Raw genomic sequence first — 19,344 nt, 5'->3', positions numbered from 1 at the left:
ACTGGCTCCACGGGAGATCTGGGGCCTGCCTTGCCATGGTGTGCCCAGCCGTTTTCCTGCTTGTTTGTTTAATCACGAGCCAATTCTTATTCCCCAACTCCAACTTTTCCCTCTGCCCCAAGAATAGATACATCAGTATTTTGTGTTCTCTGGCATTTATGTTCTAGTTCTAGTATTTAGTAAGGTTCTAGTACTGGGCAATGTTTTCTTACTATAATCCTTTTATGGCCTTTTGGAATTCATTTATGTTATTTCTCCCACTGCTAAACTTTTCAAAATAAAGTATGTGATTAAAATTCACTCCCAGTAATAGTATTATAGAAATTTGCTTTCCCGATGAGTAACGCCTTAAGAAGTTAAGTAAAACCAATTCACTGACTTTTGGGTCTTCCCCACTTCAATTGCTTCACCTGCCTGTGCTTGAACAAAAGTAACTCCTATTTAAATTTCCCAAAAGTCTCCTATAAGGGATAGGACACACTGTCCTTTTCCAGTCCCTCCTTCCCACTATCTCCAGAGGGTCTCCCAGCCAAAAACCCTAACTCTGCCTGACTCATCACCCTGAAGTCCATTTTCATACCTCTGCATAGAAACTCACTCATGACTCGGAGCATCCCTCAATGCACTTTGCTTTACCGCAAGAGGACGCAGCTCCAGAATCCAGCCCTAAACCAGTTACCCAGTTTATGTCTTGTTGCCCAGCCTTCTCCCCTAATAAATAATGACCACTCACTGCCCGCACCTGGCCACTCCCAGGCCCACGTGCCTGTTGCACTCACGGGTCATGCCCACTTGCCTTTCCCACAGTCTTTCCCTTCACGGCTCAGGTCAAGTTCTGCCACCTGAGTTCTGCCACCTGCGGGGCCTTTTATAAAAAGAAATTGCTGTACTGACTCATCAGACAGTGCCTCCAGCCACAAGACCAAGTAAATTAGTGTAATTTAAGGGAAAACAGAAAACTGCTGCTGCTGTCTGATCGGGAGCATCGTTTTGGTAAGAAAGCTTAGCCCGGGGAGGGTCTGGGCATAGCAAAGGGCTGATATACCGGCGCCTTCCTTAGGAGCCACTGTATGCGAACGGTGGTTAGGAGTGGGAGTGGGTCCTGTTCTCCCGTTTTACTGCAGCAACAAGAAAAGGGCTGCCTGCACTGGTCCCCGCTCAATTTGGGAGAGATTAAGGAAGGCCTACATGTTATTCCTGGGGCCCGAGTTGAACTCCTGTAACAAAAAGCAAACCACTTCATCTTTTCTGAAGCCTGCGCGGGGATTGGAACGCACCCCTCCGGGGGTTGTTGAAAGAATAAAATAACGACCCAGATTCATGCACAAAACACAGGCCCCCGACTTGGGCCCGAATGGGCAGTAACAGTGCCGGGCCCGCGGGTTCTTCCCGCGAGAGCCCTGGTTTGTCAGAATGTCACGAACCCCTTGAATTTTGATTCTGAACTTGGTTGTCCAATGCGCGGGTACACTCTTCAACGAAAACAATTCCGAGTTTGCATCCAGGCCTGGAACGCCTAGACCCGAACGTGGCGGGAAACCAGGGGGGGCGGGGCAGAGGACGCCAGGGCGGGTCGGGGCCCGCTCCCTTCCTCCCCGAGTTCAGACCGGGCGTCAAGCCCGCCTTGCTCCCCTTCCCTCTGCCCCGGGGGCCCGACGCGGCCATCAGGTCACCCCCCTTTACCTCCAGAAACCCGCTTCCTGGGCGGAAGGCCCTGCCTCCACGGCGGCCGCCGCAACCCGGGGAGGCCGGATTGCGGTCTTCAAATTGCGCGCGGGGCTGGCATCCGGGGCAGGAAGGCGGGGGCGCGGCGCGCGCGGGCCAATGAGAGCGGCGGGGGCGGGGCGCGCGCGGGCCTATGAGAGCGGCGGGGGCGGGGCGCGCGCGGGCCAATGAGAGCGGCGGGGCGGGGCGCGCGGGCCTATGAGAGCGGCGGGGCCCGAGGGGCGGGACCCAGCCTGGTATCTGGACGCCGGCCTCTTGCCGCGTAATCTGAGCGGAGGCGGAGCCGGGAGGCGGCTCTGCGGAGGCCGGGCTGTGCGGAGGCTGGAGCTGTGCGGAGCCTGCGCGGAGGCTGTGCGGCGGCTGTGCGCGGGCTGTGCGGTGAGTGCTGCCCGCGGACCTTCTCGCGCGGGGCCGGCGGTCCCGGGCCCGCTCCCTCCATCCTCCCAAGCCCAGCGCCCCCGCGGGGACCAGCCCGGGCCTGCAGCTGCTCCAGGGTGGCGGAGGCGAAGGACTCGATCCGGGCCGCGGACCTTTTGTTTTGCCACGACGGGCGTTGCGAGGACTTGCACTGAGGCCCGCGGCGCGGGAGCCCCGGCCTGGGTGATGGGAGGTGGGAGGCCGGGCGGGCAGCGTGGAGGCCGGACAGCGGAGACCGGGCTGGAGATGCCGAGCCGGGGAGGACGGGAGGATCCAGAGGCCGGGACAGGAGCGTCCAGGCCGGTGGTGAGGGGCAGGGAGGCGGGCAGGAAGCAGGAGGCTGCACCCGAGGCGGGGTAGCGGGAGGCTGGGGCCGGGGCGGGAGGCAGCGGGCGCTTGGGGAGTGAGAGTGGCCAGCAGTGCGGGCTGAGACTTGGATCGGGAAGGTGCCGAGGAAGATCGGCGGCCAGAAACAATGGCCAGAGGGCAGGAAGGCCTCGGGCGGGAGGCGGGTGTGGTGCCGCCATCGATGGGGCGCTGGCCCTGCGGCTGCCCCTCCCTTTATTGGGCTGCGTTGTGGTCTCGGCTCTGTTCTGTCTCAGCTTCGATTTTCTCGCGTTAATTGTGTGACTCAGTTTCCCGGCGAAGTCATTGGAAGCCTTAAACTCCAATTCCTTCCGAGACCTCGTGAATCCTTGCAGCTCATTCATCCAGTGGCTTTGTATCCAAGGCCAAAGTCACCGGGGAGCTGCTTTGAACCCCACCCCCATCTACTCTCACCCCCCAGGCCACGTGGAAGAAGAGGGTCACTGTTTTCAGTGTGTCCTGTTCTCAAGGCATCTGCTGCTTTCCTTGTGACACCCAAACCAACAAACCAGGAACCAATCTCTCGACTCTTTCTCAGCTCCTTCCCCAGTTAGCCACCCAACCACCTTGACCTCCTGTATGTCCACTAGATCCGTCTGCTTCTTTCTATCACTGACTTAAGCCACCCTAGGCTCTCACCTGGTTACAGGTCTCCATGCTTCCAGACCTTCTGGCCGCCCCCATCCCCTCCCTACTCTTGATAGCACTGGCGGAGGGGTCTTTACAAAATAAAAACCTAGAACGCATTTCCTTTGCCCGAATGACAAACCCAGTCTCTTAATGCGTTTAACAAAGCCAAGCCCAGGTTGGCTCCTTGGTCCCCTCCCCCACCTTATCTTTTGTTATAGGGCCTTTTCACTTTCCTCATAGCCATGCATTTGTTTTGTTTTTGTTAATCCTCCCTTGAGGATATTTTTCCATTGACTTTTAGGGAGAGTAGAAAGGAGGGGGAAGAGACAGAGAGACACATCAATTGGTTGCCTCTCACAGCCCCAACCAGGGCGGGCAATCTAGCCTGCAATGGGTACATGCCCTTCAAGGGAATCGAACCCGCGACCCTTCTGTCCACAGGCGGTCGCTCTATCCACTGAGCCAAACAGGCCAGGGCAGCCATAGGGACCTTCATACTTGTTCTCTGCCTGAAACACTTGCATTCCCTCCCTCCATCACATCACATTTGCTTGAGGAACCCCGTGTATGTTTCTGCTCTTACTAAACACTCCACAGTTTTCCTATTATGTGTCCCTTTTGCATGTGTCACTTCCTGAAAAAAAAAGTCATATCCTTTGCAGTTGCTTGTTTACTGGTTTTTTCCATACCCAGGGCCTGGAACTGTCCACACTGCAGATTTGATTTATGCTTTCTTATTATTACGCCCTATCGAGGAAAGCTAAACTGTTTCAGGATTACTTAGCAAATTAGAAGATGTGGATCGGAAAGGAATGGTAGAGGTGAAATACGGAGTTGCTGGAACCATGTGAGTGTGCAGGATTGTAACAGGTGCTAGCACGGTGCTTAGCCCAGCCTGTATCAAAGTGTGCTCAGCCAGTTTGAGTGACGTGTTGTACATACGTGACCTCTAAGAATGAAACGTAAAGCTTAAGTCATTCCTGTCACAACCTGATTGTTGGGTGAGCTTTGGTTTTGTTCTGCTCTTTTGCAAAAGAAGGCTGTTGAAAGTTATAATGTATTTTAATGAATGGATGGACAGTTTATTGGAGTTTGGCAATAAAACCTGTTCATAGAAAAAAAAGAGAGAGAGAGATGAAACTCTGTACCTAATTAAATCAGGTTTTCTTTTACTATCCTGAAAAAAGGCCTTGCCTCTGAAAGACATTTACAATGCTTCTTTGCTGTTTTGCTTTCAAATTTAATTTAACACAATCTCTTACCGCTTCATCCCCCTTCTAATGCTAGAAAGCAGTCTTTATTTTCATGAATGGCATTAAATCCATTCTGGTGCCTACTTTTAGATAGTTTTTTTAAGCTCTGTTTCACAGATGAGAGCACTGACTGGTGTTTGTGGGGCTAGAAAAGATGTGGGAATTCTTAGACTGTTAGATACTGTTTTGTACACATTTAACAAATATGAATGTAATGGAGGGGGCTAGGGAATAGGTCCTCTGTAGTCAGAGGACCTGAGGCCTGGTCCCAAGGGCGGCACTCACTAGCTCATCCATAAATTAGGCATAAGTAATACACATGCCTCAGGCGGTGGCTGTGGGTGTAAAGTGCGGAATCTGTGACAGTGCTTCGTAAATCTCTATGTAATGTTGTTATTTCTCTGCCCGTTTTGTTCTTGCCTTCAAATTGCTAATAGAGCTTCTGAATTAGGGTGGAATAAGATGACATTATCTGACACAAACTTGACCTTGTCTGGCCTCTGCCTGGTTGGGCCACTTTGGAATACCAGTGAGCATTGTGTAAGGCCCACATGGGGATAGGATGTTGGTCTCTTCCATTCCTCAATACCCTCAGGATTTACTACAGAATCTGCACGCAGTTGGTGTTCAGTAGGTTATTATGGGACAAATGAATCAGTGCCCCTGAGACGAACTACTCAGTTTCAGACTTGCTCTGGCGGGCAGTGGTTGCAAACCTGAAATAACTTCTACTTCCACGGGAGGAGCGGTCTCAGTGGGAGGGAGGAGGCCTTAGAGCAGTGGTTCTCCACCTTGGCTGCACATTAGAATCACCTGGGAATCTTTAAAATCCTGATTTCTGGGCCTCATCCTCCGGAAATTCTGTTTCTTTGTTATGGGGTGGGGCCACAACATTAGTAACAAAGAAACGGAATTTCCGGAGGATGAGGCCCAGAAATCAGGATTTTAAAAAGATTCCCAGGTGATTCTGATGTGCAGCCTTATAGGTTATCTGTGATTTTTATAAAAGGTATCCAAGGTCCTTCACTCTGCCTGAGTGTCATACAACATATGGACTTTCCCATTTCCCCTTTGTCCCCCCAGAAATACTATCTTAGGGCCTCAGAAGAGGGGAAGTCAGACCCCTTGCGAGGCTCATGGCTTTGAAGTGGGGAGCACTCTAGTCTGTCTTTTTGGGTTTTGTTTGTATGGCACAACTAAAACTTAATTTTGTTGTATTTAATTTTATTTGCCAGTGGTGTGTTTTCACCTTAATTATAAAATTATTAACAGATCAACTTCACCAGGCCCAGTGACAATCTCCAGTTTTGGGGCTTCTTAGAAGTCCCTGAAGAAATCAGAGAGCAGATGGGAAACAATTGCAACAGAACCTCTAGCACATTATAGCTGAACCCTTATCCAAACTGCTGTGGAGAGTATGTTCTTTCTGTTTCACTTACTAAATCTGGAAATGTGACAGCTTTTGGGGACTTTGTCCTCTGGCAGGTGATGAATACAGTCCTGGCGTTTTTCATGTTCTTTGGCAGAGCCATTGTCTCCAGAAGTCCTTACGGAAGGTTCCTGTAGAGAGAAATCGAGATTTGAAAATATGTCTTCATGACTTATACTGGCTGCTTAACATGAATTGGTTATTTTACTTTTTTAGAAGTAAGTAACCCAGAAGCATCATAACCATTATTTCTGTTTTCCTTGTTAATTAAAGTAAGCCTACTATGTCCTATCTTTTAAATACGTACATTTTTACTGATTTCAGAGAGGAAGGAAGAGGGAGAAATAGAAACATCAATCATTGATCGGCTGCCTCCTGCACGCCCCCTACTGAGGATCAAGCCCAGGACTTAGGCTTGTGCCCTGACCAGGAATCGGTCTGACTATCCATTTTCATACCAGGGTTTTGTTTTTCCCCTCCTAATTCACTCCTGGTTCATAGGTCGACGCTCAACCACTGACCAACACTGGCCTGGCTACTGTATACCATTTCCATGTCTCTGCAGTCCGTTTCTTTCATGTAACTTATGCCTTTTGTCTCCTCTTGATTAGAGCTTCTCGTTAAGGATTTTTGTTTCCCTTCCCTGGAAATATCGCTCGTATTACCCTTCCTGTATGTGACTAAGCTGTGTGGACCAGCATGAGTCTGCCCCTGCAGATAGACAGATCCTGGTTTGCATCCTGGCTCTGCCACTTCAAAGTTGCTTAACTGCTCTAAGCATCAGTCGACTGAACTATGAAGTGGGAATCATTATGCCTCAGCATGGAAGGACTGACCAGAAATATGTAAATAAATAATCCATACGGAACAGTGCCTCTTCCCCCAGTCTTGCCGGGATGAGCCTGCTAGAGAAGAACTGTAATTACATAACACTTTGTTCACAACACTCAAGTGACATAGGCATTGTGGTTTTCTGACCTTTTCTTTGGCTAGCTGTTTTGGTAAATCTTAAAAAAAATTTTTTAAGAGATCCATATTCATGGAGATGATTCAAAAGTGAGCAGCGTTAGTTCTTATGTGTCATTTGAGATTTACAACCCATTAGGGCAGAGACCAGGCACCGGAACAGCCTATGTGGGTGACATGTTAGCTGAGTAGGCATCTCTCAGGCTGGTTATACTAATTTAATATCTCATTTTGAAAACTTTACCATTAGCACACTTGCTAACTTTTCATTTTAATACCAGGATTTTGGGTTTTTTCCCCCTCCAAATTTTAATACTTAATAATTTCAAGTCAAAATTTCAATTATAGCAAAAAAAAACAACTAACTTTTATTCCTCTGCCTTAACTCTGTAGATGATTAATCCTGCTTTCCTTCTTATTGCACTGATTTTTTTTTTTTTTTAATGTTCCCAGTAGGCTGAATGCTATGCTACCAACATAGCAGAAAAAAACTTATTGGGGAAATGTTTTGTGGTCATTTGCACTGATTTTTGAAGATCTGACTCTTGTAGCATTAGTGCTAAGTGCTGAAGGACTAGGGACTAGAGGAGATTGAGATTCTAAGACCCGAGTTCTGGTTGTCTCGTTTCAATGGGTAGATGTACTTAGAACTTCTCTGGGACCTAATGCCATCAGTATCCTGAATGGTGGAAATAATTACAGACAGCCAGAAACAGTGTTAAGTCACTGCTGAGCCAGGATATGTTTTTAAAACCCCTATTGTATATTTTCCTATTTATGTTTTGTCAAATGAAAATGTTCTAAGAACTTAAACTCCTGTTGGCAGCGAGGGCATTAAATTTTCCCCTGGGGGATAATTTTTTTGTCCTTCTAAGATGAGATCACCAGCCCCAGCACAGCTTGCATGCAGCCAGGCATTAGCTAATGGCCGTGAGGTAATGCCGAGTCTGACACCAACTCCTGCAGGCAGAGGGCCCTGCTCCCAGGAGTGGGACTGGTATCTTCATGTGGGAAAAGCAGATGGTGACAATGAGAGCAAATGTGCAGCTGTCTGATGCAATGAGGATTTTATTTACCGTGACCTAATCTTTTAATAGTGCATGAAGGTCCACTGACACTGTTGCAATATATATTATTCAGATCCTAATAATGAAGGAACAAAGTACATTATAGTGTTTGTTGCTGAGAAGTCCTTCTCGAATTATTAGACTCTGTTTTAAATCCTGTTCTGAAAGAATACATGTTTTTGTTTTATTTTAGCCACCAGCTACCTTCCTGAAACAAAACTGTCTATCTCATCTCTGCTATCAGAAAGTAGAGATAGGACCCTTATGAAACCAGATAATCCCTGAGATTCCTGTAGGTAGTGCCCAGCACCACACAAATCATATCTAGTAATTTTCTTGGCCCGTTTCCCAGTCTTGGGCAGTTTTTCCTAACAACCCCCACTGTACACATGACCTTAAGCCAACGGTCTTCTGTCCTCTTCTGAACTGACCTCTGAGCAAGATTTGAAGCAGCCCAACCCTCCTTGAAAGACTTCTGCGTGCTCTGGCACCCCACATTCACCTGATCCCGCCACCACCGACCACCACCACCTCTCTTTGGCCTACTTCCTCTGGTAGCCCTCTAAGTACCGGAGTGCCCAGTATTTCTCCAGCCCTGCTCTGGCCTGAGATCCAGCCTCTTAACCACCTTTATGTGTGCCTCTGCGCCAGCAGCAGGGTGGTCTGTTGAAAGCATGCTGTTTCTCCTGGGCTGAGAACACTCCGTGGTTTCTCCTTGCAGAATCGGAGCTGCTCTTGGCTCCGAAGATCGCCTTTCCTACTTCACCTCCCTTTACCGTGCACTGTCTAAACTGGCCTTTCTGCATCGTGAATACACCAGGCGCTTGCAGGACCTCTGCTTGCTGGTCCTTCCCCCAGCAAGGACAGCCCCTACTGGGAGCCTTCTTGTCACTTAGCTCTCAGTGTAAAGCTGTAATTATCCTTCCTCAGTTAAGAAAGAAAGATTGAGAGAGTAATGGGCCACATTACACACACCGTTACAAAAGGTTATTCTCAGGTTTGACTCACAGAAACCTTTACCAGTGCAGGGGAAGCAGAGGGAGGCGTGGCAACCTAATGTGGAAATGTCCATGCTATGTCTTACTTTGGAGAAATAATCTTTGGAATAATTCATATAAGGCAGTGATCGTATAGTGACTGACTTTGATTAATTTCTACTTTCTTTATATTCTAGTTAATAAAAGTATCCATGGATAACACTGACGACTCAGTGGATTCAAAGTCCATCAAGAATTCGGACATGTGAGTATTTCCATGGGATCCATGTCATGAAAGATGGTTGTGATACAGCAAACTAGTGGGGAAGCAGAGAGAGGATGGGACTGTCAGCCAAGACCCACTTGGCTTTCTACCTCAGCAGCTGTGTGGCTTTCCGCACGTTAACCTCTCCCGAGTCTCCTCTTTAAAACAAAGATTTCCCGGGACTGTGGGTAACATTGAGGGAAAGACCAGATCCATTGCGACTCGGAAGCCCGTCCCAGAAGCAGAGGGATCTCACAGGAGAGGCAGGACTCAAAGGCTCTGTCCCTCCCCACACTGCTCTGCAGGGCGAGAGGGTTCGTGTTGGGGGGGTTTGGGCCTCCTGTTTGTTTATGGGTTTTAAGACTAAAATGAAATGCCAATTCTCAATCTGGGGAAAAATTGCCTAGTTATAGATTATCTTTTACCCTTTATTTTCTCATTCTTTCTGTTTGGGATATTCTGTGTATTAATGCTTCCAATAACCAGCAGATAGAGAAAGGAAAGAGATAAAACTCAAACACTCTTTTTTTTTTTTTTTTAAATATATTTTATTGATTTTTTACAGAGAGGAAGGGAGAGAGATAGAGAGTCAGAAACATCGATGAGAGAGAAACATCGACCAGCCGCCTCCTGCACATCCCCCACCGGGATGTGCCCGCAACCCAGGTACATGCCCTTGACCGGAATCGAACCTGGGACCTTTCAGTCCGCAGGCCGACGCTCTATCACTGAGCCAAACCGGTTTCGGCTCAAACACTCTTAACTCCTATCTTTATTTCCTATTTGAGATCTCTTGTGATACTTTTAATTCTAAAAGTTTATTTCTGGGACCCAGTATTATTATTTTGGACTATTCAGGGAATTACAGGCTAAGTCTAGTACTAAATAGCAGTATTACAGTAATAGTATTAACAGGTTGCCCATAATAATTTAGCTATGATTGTTTAGTAAAGAAATTTCCCTAGAAATTAAACTTAGAAATATGAGCTCATTTTAGAGGATTTTCATTTCTTTTTAAACCCATTCAAAATTATTTACACATTTTCATATCTTTTATATCATAGTAGAACATAATTTAATAGCAAATTGCATGGGAGCCCAAAATAGACTTAGGTCTGTTTTGATCCTATGGTATGTTATCATCATGTTCCTAAGCTTTCTGAGTCTCCACTGTGTATCAGGTATGTCCCCTACCAGTCCAACTATTTTATTATTGCCTATGGAGGAGCTTGTACCCTAAGTGGGCAGCAGGAGAGCAGGAGGCGGTGGGGAATTAATTCCGGGATCTATTATCTGTGTGACCTTCAACAAGTCACTCAGCTTTCAGAGTTTGAACTTCCTTATCTGTAGAATGTGACTTCCTTAATTTACAACTTACTGTTCTCACCTTTTCCCAACCACTTTTTTAGAGCTGTGTGTAATGGGCAGTGCTCTCAGATAAAGTGCAGAGTATGTGGTCTGTAGATACCGATGTTTGTTCCTGATTCCTGGTCTAGACCAGGGGTCATGCTTGCACTCTCTTTTGGTCAAGTTCTATTGGAACATAACCACACCTGCTTGTTTAAATATTGCCCTGAGCTACTTTCACCAGCAGAGCGACAGACAGCGTGTGGCCTGCAAGCCTAAAATGCTTAGTATTTGGCCCTTTTTAGGGAAAGTTTGCTGGCGCTGGTCTGGATAATAGAGGTTTTGGGATAAGTGACCTTCAGACAAGCATTTTCCATTATTTACAATAGTGATTCTATGTATTAATACATTTTTAATTTGTTCAGCTCATAGGTTTTAAGGAACAATTTAGGAATTGTGATACATATTGTGTTTTAAAGTGAAAAATGTATTTGATGAAATTTTAGTAAAATTGAGAGGAAAGCAGAGTATAGAGATTAAAAGCCTACACTCGGAAGGCCAACACCTACCTTCGGCCTCGGCACTGACACAGCATCTGCGTGACCTTCGGCACATCGCTTAGCCTCGTGGTGGTCATTTCCTCTCTGCGAAAGGAATGCTACAAATGTTCACTGTGCTTCTGTGTGATTCACTTATATCCATGAGAACTGCAACCTTGGTAAACTGTTGTTTGATTTCCAAACAGAAAGCCCTTCCATGGCAGCAAATCCATGGACTCTGGAATATCTCTGGACAATACTTACAAGATGGATTACCCTGAAATGGGCTTATGCATCATAATCAATAATAAGAACTTCGATAAAAGTACTGGTATGTGTCATGACCTAATTTTTTTAACTCCTCAAATATTTGTACCATTTATATTTGGTATAATATCAAAGATAGTATTGATGTTATTACACTATGACACAGAATAGCCATGAAGTGGAGATAGAGCAGGATGCTACAGGCTCTATAACACAGATGAACTCTTCTATAGCTAATCTTCTACCATCATCAAAATCTCTCCCTTTTCCAACACCTCGCCTCCTAGCTGAATGTCGGCCTATCGGCCTTGACTTCTATAAATCTTGCTTCTCTGTCCATCTGCCCCCTCTTTTATGCTAATGAAAGGATTACAACAAATAGTAAGTAGTAGTGTTTTTCCTTTCCTGAAACTGCAAGGTACCTCAGAGGTCTTGTCTCATCTAATTTTTACAGCAACCCTGAAAAGTAACCACTCTTAGATGCCAAAGGTTAAGCTCCCTGCAGAGTCCCACGGGTAACTTCGTGGCAGAGCTGTCCTCAGCCTTGACGCCTGACCCCAGCCTGCTCTGAGCCCACTTCCTGTTTCTTCACTTCCCGTGTCCTGTTGACTTTTTCCTCTTCCCTGCAAAGATGACAGACTCCCTTCTCAATGAGACCTTTCTTTTGTCCTGCTTCCTCATTAGCTTGGATCTATTTTTTGTCTCCTTTCCTACATCTTAAAAACTTGTGCTTTAAGCTTGCCATCTTCACGTCCTTCCAACCCCCTTAAACCGGTATTCCCTGTTTTCCACCTCCAACACTCTACTGAAACTCCTGTTAGGTTCACCTGGCATGATCACCAGATTCCCTTCTCAGCCTCTGCCTTGTACAATTTGGATCTAATAATACCTTTCAGAATTTTTTTAGAGGATTAACAGTAAGTTGTAAAAAACAAAATTCCTCACAATCCTAAAAAGCTAATTAACATGGTGATATATTGCTTGCTATTTTTTCCTTGACAGTTTCTTTCAAAAGTTAATTTTATTCATAATATACAAGCAACATTGTATCCTGATTGTTCCACTTTAGGTAATATAAGCATATTTTATGGTGCCATATAATTTTTATATCTGATATTTTAATGATTATATAATATTCCACACCCTAAATATACCATCCACTTGATTTGCAAAATTGACCGTAAAGTTGAACATTTTGGCTATTTTTGTCAATTTTTTTCACCTATAAATTGATGCTCTGATAATTCTTTGAATTGGCATATTAAATCCAATTAGAATTAATTTTTATTTAAAGACACTGGAGGCAGCAGATTCAGAGTGGTGGGAAAATGGCAAGAAGTGAGATTACACTGGAAAGAGAAGCAGGATTTGATGTTAGGTTTGCTATAGAAGTGAGGAGAGACCAGCCGAAAATAGATGTAAATCTGAATGCACCATTTTTACTGTCTTTATTGCCTATAAATTGAGATGCCATGTTCAGCCATTAGATGTTGTGCCTCCCATTGCTAGTAATGGTTCCCTTCTCCCGTAGAATTTTACATGGAACCCGTGCTTTTATAAAAAAGGTCGTTACTCCACTCTTTCCCTAAAAATACTTAGACCAGTAGCCTGACTTTAGCCTTAGAGTGAGCTTCTTTTCTCTTCTGCTCGGAGAGTTCAAGGTCAGGTTTTCACAACGATCTCTGGCAGTCTGATGTTTCCTCTTCTACCACCAAGTGCCCACCAACCAGGACCAGAATTCAGTCACCTTGTCACACAGTGCCTGTCCTCAGCCTTCCAGTGTAAAACCTTGGGGCGTTAGCCCTGGCCAGTGTGGCTCGGTTGGGTGGGCATTGTCCCTCGCACTGAAAGGTTGCAGGTTTGATTCCCGGCAGGGCACATGCTCTTGGGGTTGCTGCCTTCATCCCTGGCAGGGGGGCGTGCAGGAGCCAGCCCATTGTTTCACTTTCACATCGATATTTCTCTCCCCCTCTCCCTTCCTCTCTAAAAATTTTTTAAAGGCCCCTTGGAGATTATAAAGATAATATATGCCCATAATAGAAATTTCAGATTAGCCAAAGAGAAAAATTAAAATCAGTCATAATTACACTACTCATAAATAATATTTTAGAGATACATTCTTTTTTTCATTCATGCATCTTAAATTTACTCAGTTCTAAGGTGTGTTCCCCACAACACTTTAGCATTTTTTTAAATACATATATATATACAGATACATATACATATATATATATATGTATATATATATATATATATATATATATATTTTATTGATTTTTCTTTTTTTTCCCAGAGAGGAAGGGAGAGGGATAGAGAGTTAGAAACATCGATGAGAGAGAAACATCAATCAGCTGCCTCCAGCACACCCCCTACTGGGGATGTACCCACAACCAAGGTACATGCCCTTGACTGGAATTGAACCTGGGACCCTTCAGTCCACAGGCCGACGCTCTATCCACTGAGCCAAACCGGTTAGGGCACACTTTAGCATTTTTAATCTGATTGCCTGGTACAATCAAACTGTACATTTATGGGAGCCCAGGAAGGACCCTGGGTCGAGGTCTCACACTAGCATTGCTACTGCGGAAAGTTCCTGAGCTCCTGTGCGCTCATCTCCTACATCTGAACAAATGAAGCCAATCATAGTACCTGTCGCATGGTGGGTGGGAGGATTAAAGGAGGTTGCCCATGGCAGAATGCCGGTGAACAGTATTAATTGGTAGTGGTTTGTGTTTTCGTTTTGTATTTCTTAAAAAGACATTGTGAAGGTAGCGATGTATATTGAAATAGTGGGGAACATAAAATCAAAGAAATACAGTTCCTCTCAGTGTGTGAGGTTGTGTATTGTTAGATACATATAATTTTTTTTTTAAAAAAATTATTATTGCCCTAGCTGGTTTGGCTCAGTGGACAGAGTGTCATCCTGCGGACCAAAAGGTTCCGGGTTCGAGTCCGGTCAAGGATACGTACCACGGTTGCAGGCTCCTCCCTGGCCCAGGCCCTGGTTGGGGCTAGTGCAGGAGGCAACCAGTAGATGTGTTTCTCTCACATCGATGTTTCTCTCTGTCTTTCCCTCCCTATCTCTTTTTCTCTCCCTAAAGATCAATGAAAAAGTATCCTTGGGTGAGGATTAACAACAACTAACTAAATAAATAAATTTTTTAAGAGGTATTTATTATTCTTTAGTCTTTTATAAGGAATGACCATTTCCCATGGCAGAATTTTGTCTACAATAATTTTAATGGCAGCACAGTATTCCACTATATAAACAAGTCATAACGTATTTCACCAAATCGCTCTGTAGGCATTTGAGTTGTTGCTGTTGGCACTGTCCAGCAGCTGTGAAAGACATCCTGGTGACGATAGCACGTTGGCGTCTGCTTACATGATGGCACACTGAAAGCTCACATAGGAAGAGTCTCAGATGCTAAGAAATTAAAGAGACTTCGTGTCACTGTGATAAGAATAATTGAATTTATTGTCGATTGTGTGAATCATTGTAAAGTTCATTTCATTGCAGAGCAGTTAATCTTTTTTAAAAAAATCCAAATAAAAGTAATGCTTTCTGTTCCAAGGAATGGCATCTCGGTCGGGTACAGATGTTGATGCAGCAAACCTCAGGGACACATTCACAAAATTGAAATACGAAGTCAGGAACAAAAATGATCTTACCCGCGAGGAAATTGTGGAACTGATGTGCAGCGGTAAGAAATAATTAAAAGAATGCCTCAATGTCCAGTTTTATCCAAGGACAATTTTATTGTCCAAGGTCTAGCTGTGATTATACATGTAATAACAAAACAGAAGAATTGTAGAACTACACTGTGCATAATCCTACTCTGTGTATCTTATATAGGCAAGATCAGTTATTCGTGCCCAGTCTCTAAAATGGTGTGGGTAGGTTGCTCTGCCCCTAGTTGGGTTTAGATGATCTCTTAGTTCTCTTCCCAGTTTCTTCATCTTATCCCCATATAGTATGTATGAGATTGTTGAATAGAGTTGTGTTCTTTTTTGTTTGTTTGTTTTCTTATTTGTAAACATTTTTCCAGTTTCTAAAGAAGATCATAGCAAAAGGAGCAGTTTTGTTTGCGTGCTTCTAAGCCATGGTGACGAAGGAATAATTTTTGGAACAAATGGACCTGTTGACCTGAGAAAATTAACAAGTTTTTTCCGAGGGGATTACTGTAGAAGTCTAGCTGGAAAGCCCAAACTTTTCATTATTCAGGTAATCTATAACTGAGCAACTTGCTACAGAGGATGTATTGGGGATTGATTCACTCAATTGTGGATTAGCCAAAAGATTTTTTCCCTGAAGCTACTGAACTATTGTTACTTTCTTACTCATTTTAACTACCACTAGGAGATACCGAATGAATTTTAATTTTAGACTTGCATCAAAAAGATTCTGCATAGCCCTAACTGGTTTGGCTCACTGGATAGAGCGTCGGCCTAGGGACTGAAGGGTCCCAAGTTCAATTCCGGTCAAGGGCATGTACCTTGGTTGTGGGTACATCCCCAGTAGGGGGTGTGCAGGAGGCAGCTGATCGATGTTTCTCTTTCATCGATGTTTCTAACTCACTTTTCCTCTCCTTTCCTCTCTGTAAAAAATCAATAAAATATATTTTTAAAAAAAGATTCTGCATAGTTAACATCAACTTTTACATAGCCTTTACATTTCTTAGAAATCAGTTGTGTGTGTACACATTTTTAAAAAATGAATGTTTATTCTCTAATGGCTAGGCCTGCCGAGGTACAGAACTGGACTGCGGTATTGAGACTGACAGCAATATTGATGATGACATGGCATGTCAGAAAATACCAGTGGAGGCAGACTTCTTGTATGCGTATTCTACAGCACCTGGTAAGAAGTCACAAACCCTGAATGTTATATGTAGGTTTTAAACAATGGAGAGTATGTTCCAAAGGCTGTCAATATTTCTATATCCATAAAAAATAGCTAACTTGTTTGAATTTTAGGGTACCTTGACCACAGAAAGGTCTCAAAAAGTGGTTTTTAACCAAGTTTGGCTAGAAAATAGACACCTATGAGAAAGCAACTTACAGTGTCATTCATGAACCTAATATCAGATAGGATACTGTATTGTAATATAGGCCAACTCACCACTTCACCCACTTCTTGGAATAGGGGAGAGGTATGTTTTCCAGGAATTCTTTGGAAGATGGGAAATAAAAAAGTTAAATATGAGTCGTACTTGGAGGGTAGAAGTGGAATGAGGGAAAAGAAATAAAGTAAATGATACACAAACAGGTGATTAGCCTCTGCTTTGTGTGTGTGTGTTGCACATATCATCATGTAAATAACTGTTGTGCGTACAGTTATTTATTCAACTGACTCGGGAGATCACAGAGTTTTGAAGTACAGGATAAATGTATTTTTAGACAGACTTACATTTTTAAATTGATTTTTTTAACCTCTAGGCATTTTTCCAAGTAAAGTATTTCTAAATTAAAAGCAATGAACCCAATAGTTAATCTGAAAAAAGTACAATAAATACACTGTTTCCCGTTGTGGACTTGAATACTCTGTAATGAGTGTATTACACTTTATTCGGGTGCCCTGTAGACAGAGTTAGGACACTCACATGTGTGCATACATAAGCAGTTTATTTCTTGGATAAACCAGTAGTCTGATTGAAGACCATGCTCCTTATAGTGAGCCTTTTGCTGCTTCATCTGCGTGTTCATCGTTCTTCCCCTTTGGGGGGAAGCCCAGAAAGGAGACCTCAGCAACTCAGAGGCAAAGTTCATCCACATTTCTTTTGTTTCCTGGTCCAAAGCAGGTTGTGTGCACAACACACATTTCTGTTGTTTTCTCTCCCCTCAGCGTCATTTCCCCGAAACCAAACGTGTCATTTATTTTTTCCCTTTTGAGGGTTAATATTACCGAGGGAAGTTTATGCTTGTTTTACCTTTATGGTTATATAGAATTTAGAATCAGATACCCATGGTACTTTGGTTATATTTTGCCTTGTAGGTTACTACTCCTGGCGAAATTCAAAGGATGGATCCTGGTTCATCCAGTCGCTTTGTGCGATGCTGAAGCTGTACTCGCACAAGCTGGAGCTCATGCACATCCTCACTCGGGTTAACCGGAAGGTAGCCACAGAATTTGAGTCCTTCTCCTTTGACTCTACTTTTCACGCAAAGAAACAGATTCCATGCATTGTGTCTATGCTCACAAAAGAACTGTATTTTTATCACTAAAGGAATGTATGATTTTTTCTTTTTAGTTTGTTTGCCAAGTGAGGAGAAGGGTTTATACTGTGTCTTCCCTCATTTAAATCTACTCTGGTACTCCCAGGAGTACTTTCATAGCAATAGAGCCACTATGACGCTACCTCAAACTCAGAATTGGGTAGTTGAAATTGAATTTAATTAGGAATAAATAAATGGTAGTGGTACAATTTTGAGAAGAACTGATTGTAAATTAAAAGATCTGATAATTAGCAAGTTTTAGTGGTGCTATGCTCTGAATTTTCAAGTAATTATGGAGTTAAACATTGAGTAACGAATTTCATTGATACTGATATGCTCTCATGTAAGCGTATTCTCATTTTCGTCAAACTATAGAAATGATGATAGAATAATGTGTGGTGATGGAATAATGTATCCTAGGATTTAGGGGCCATGTGCATGGCCAAGGCATGAGGATTTTGATTTTAGAATAGGTGTCTTTGGATGAATTAGCTGTGTTTTTAGGCCATTTATCTGAGCATATGGTAATGTTTATGCTCAACATGTATTTTGTTGTAAAAAAATCATGTTTAATATTGAAAAAGAACCTAAATATTTTACTTGAAAGTGTGGGCAATCTAAGTTGACATTTTTAAGGCTGAATACATCCTTACTAGCAGGAGAGAGAGTTAGAACTCTCGGGTGCTATACGGCAGCTCATCCACCAGCAGGTTCTCCCGGTTTGTCCCTGAGCAAGCTGAAGAGCTGCTAGTAAAAGCCTCCCAAGCAGACCAGCTGATAGCATCGTGAATTGAAGACATTCCATGAGGACACACTAAAATACAACTGATACGATAAACCGTGAAATGTGAGCAGGACATAGTAAATCAGTGCGGGGCACTTTGTCAGTCCAAGGTGGTTTGGGCCTGAGCACAGACAGCACAGCCGTGTAATGAAGGCAGGACCGCAGGCTCCGGCTCCAGGAAGAGGACTGTGTGCCTGGAGACCGTCCCAGAGGAGGGCTCTCCAAGACACTGAACCAAATCAGAAACTCTGAAATGGAAGCTTTCCAAAGAAGATGAGAGTCACAACAAAGACCGGAGCGCCCTCTGCAGTAAAATATCTGAGCATGCTCTCTTCTGCTGAAGTCTGCAATCAAAGGAAATGATGCTGTTATGATTGCTTACTGCTCTCCGAAATGAAAGGGCCATAGTACACAGGACTGAGAAGGCATCCAGTCTTCCCGCTTTGGTGCTTGGTGCCCGGGAAACAAGGCGAGGGAAGCAGCGCAACCATCCCCTCCCTCCCCCGCCACCGCCCAGGAGGCTTGGTTCTCATTCTCAAGCTTCCTTTTGCTCAAAGAAAGCAACTCGCATTTGTAAATGACAGTTTGTTTGTTTTTTACTATGTCTGTAACTTTTTCTAAGTAAACGCAGCAGGTAACGGTATCTTAAAGTGTGTTCTATGTGATGATTTTGTAAAGAGTTGCTAATGAATTTTTATTTCAAAATATAAATTCTAACAAAATTGCCAACATGGTCAAGCATCTTTTGTTGTTTTCGTCATTGGGCTACTGATTGAAGTTAAAATGTTTTTAACTAATGGCTTCCATTGGAAGGGCCAGATATTTTTGAGAGGGTGGCAGATGAGCAATAGGTAAGCAGGCCTCCGTTCTTCCGGCCCTCGCGGGAGTCCCTGTTCCTAAAATGGCCACGGCCAGGAGGGTACTCGGTTTGCAGAATCACAAACCCTAAATATGGGCATATTTTTTTGTTTGTTTTGTTGCTTTGTGGAAAGGTAACAGTAGAAAGGATATTGCTGAAATGAAACATTTTCCACCACATACGTTTTAAGTATGGCTAGTAGAGGGGGAAATAGAACTTGGGCCATAAGCCAGAAAC

The 19,344-nt window shown here is 44.1% G+C and overlaps 1 protein-coding gene across 1 annotated transcript; it reads left to right on the top strand.

Moving 5' to 3' along the window:
- Nucleotides 1-2,010: 2,010 nt before the first annotated feature.
- On the top strand, nt 2,011-18,973 carry CASP3 (caspase 3). Its single transcript, XM_081083837.1, has 7 exons — nt 2,011-2,103; nt 9,028-9,095; nt 11,188-11,312; nt 14,824-14,952; nt 15,298-15,473; nt 15,989-16,109; nt 17,244-18,973. Exons 2-7 carry the CDS (start codon nt 9,043-9,045, stop codon nt 17,471-17,473), a joined length of 834 nt encoding a protein of 277 aa, XP_080939963.1. The 5' UTR covers nt 2,011-2,103; nt 9,028-9,042; the 3' UTR covers nt 17,474-18,973.
- Nucleotides 18,974-19,344: the final 371 nt, after the last annotated feature.

This window comes from Myotis nattereri, assembly GCF_964212035.1.
Source record: "Myotis nattereri genome assembly, chromosome: 2".
Classification (NCBI taxonomy): domain Eukaryota; kingdom Metazoa; phylum Chordata; class Mammalia; order Chiroptera; family Vespertilionidae; genus Myotis; species Myotis nattereri.
Note: the sequence above shows the minus strand (reverse complement) of the source record. Positions and strands in the feature narration are given on the sequence as shown.

Excerpts from the sequence above, each read along its gene's own strand:
- CASP3 (XM_081083837.1), top strand. The coding sequence starts at position 9,043 with ATGGATAACACTGACGACTCAGTGGATTCAAAGTCCATCAAGAATTCG. Across the intron at positions 14,953-15,297 it reads TGTGGAACTGATGTGCAGCG|TTTCTAAAGAAGATCATAGC; the intron begins GTAAGAAATAAT and ends ACATTTTTCCAG. Across the intron at positions 15,474-15,988 it reads CCAAACTTTTCATTATTCAG|GCCTGCCGAGGTACAGAACT; the intron begins GTAATCTATAAC and ends TCTAATGGCTAG.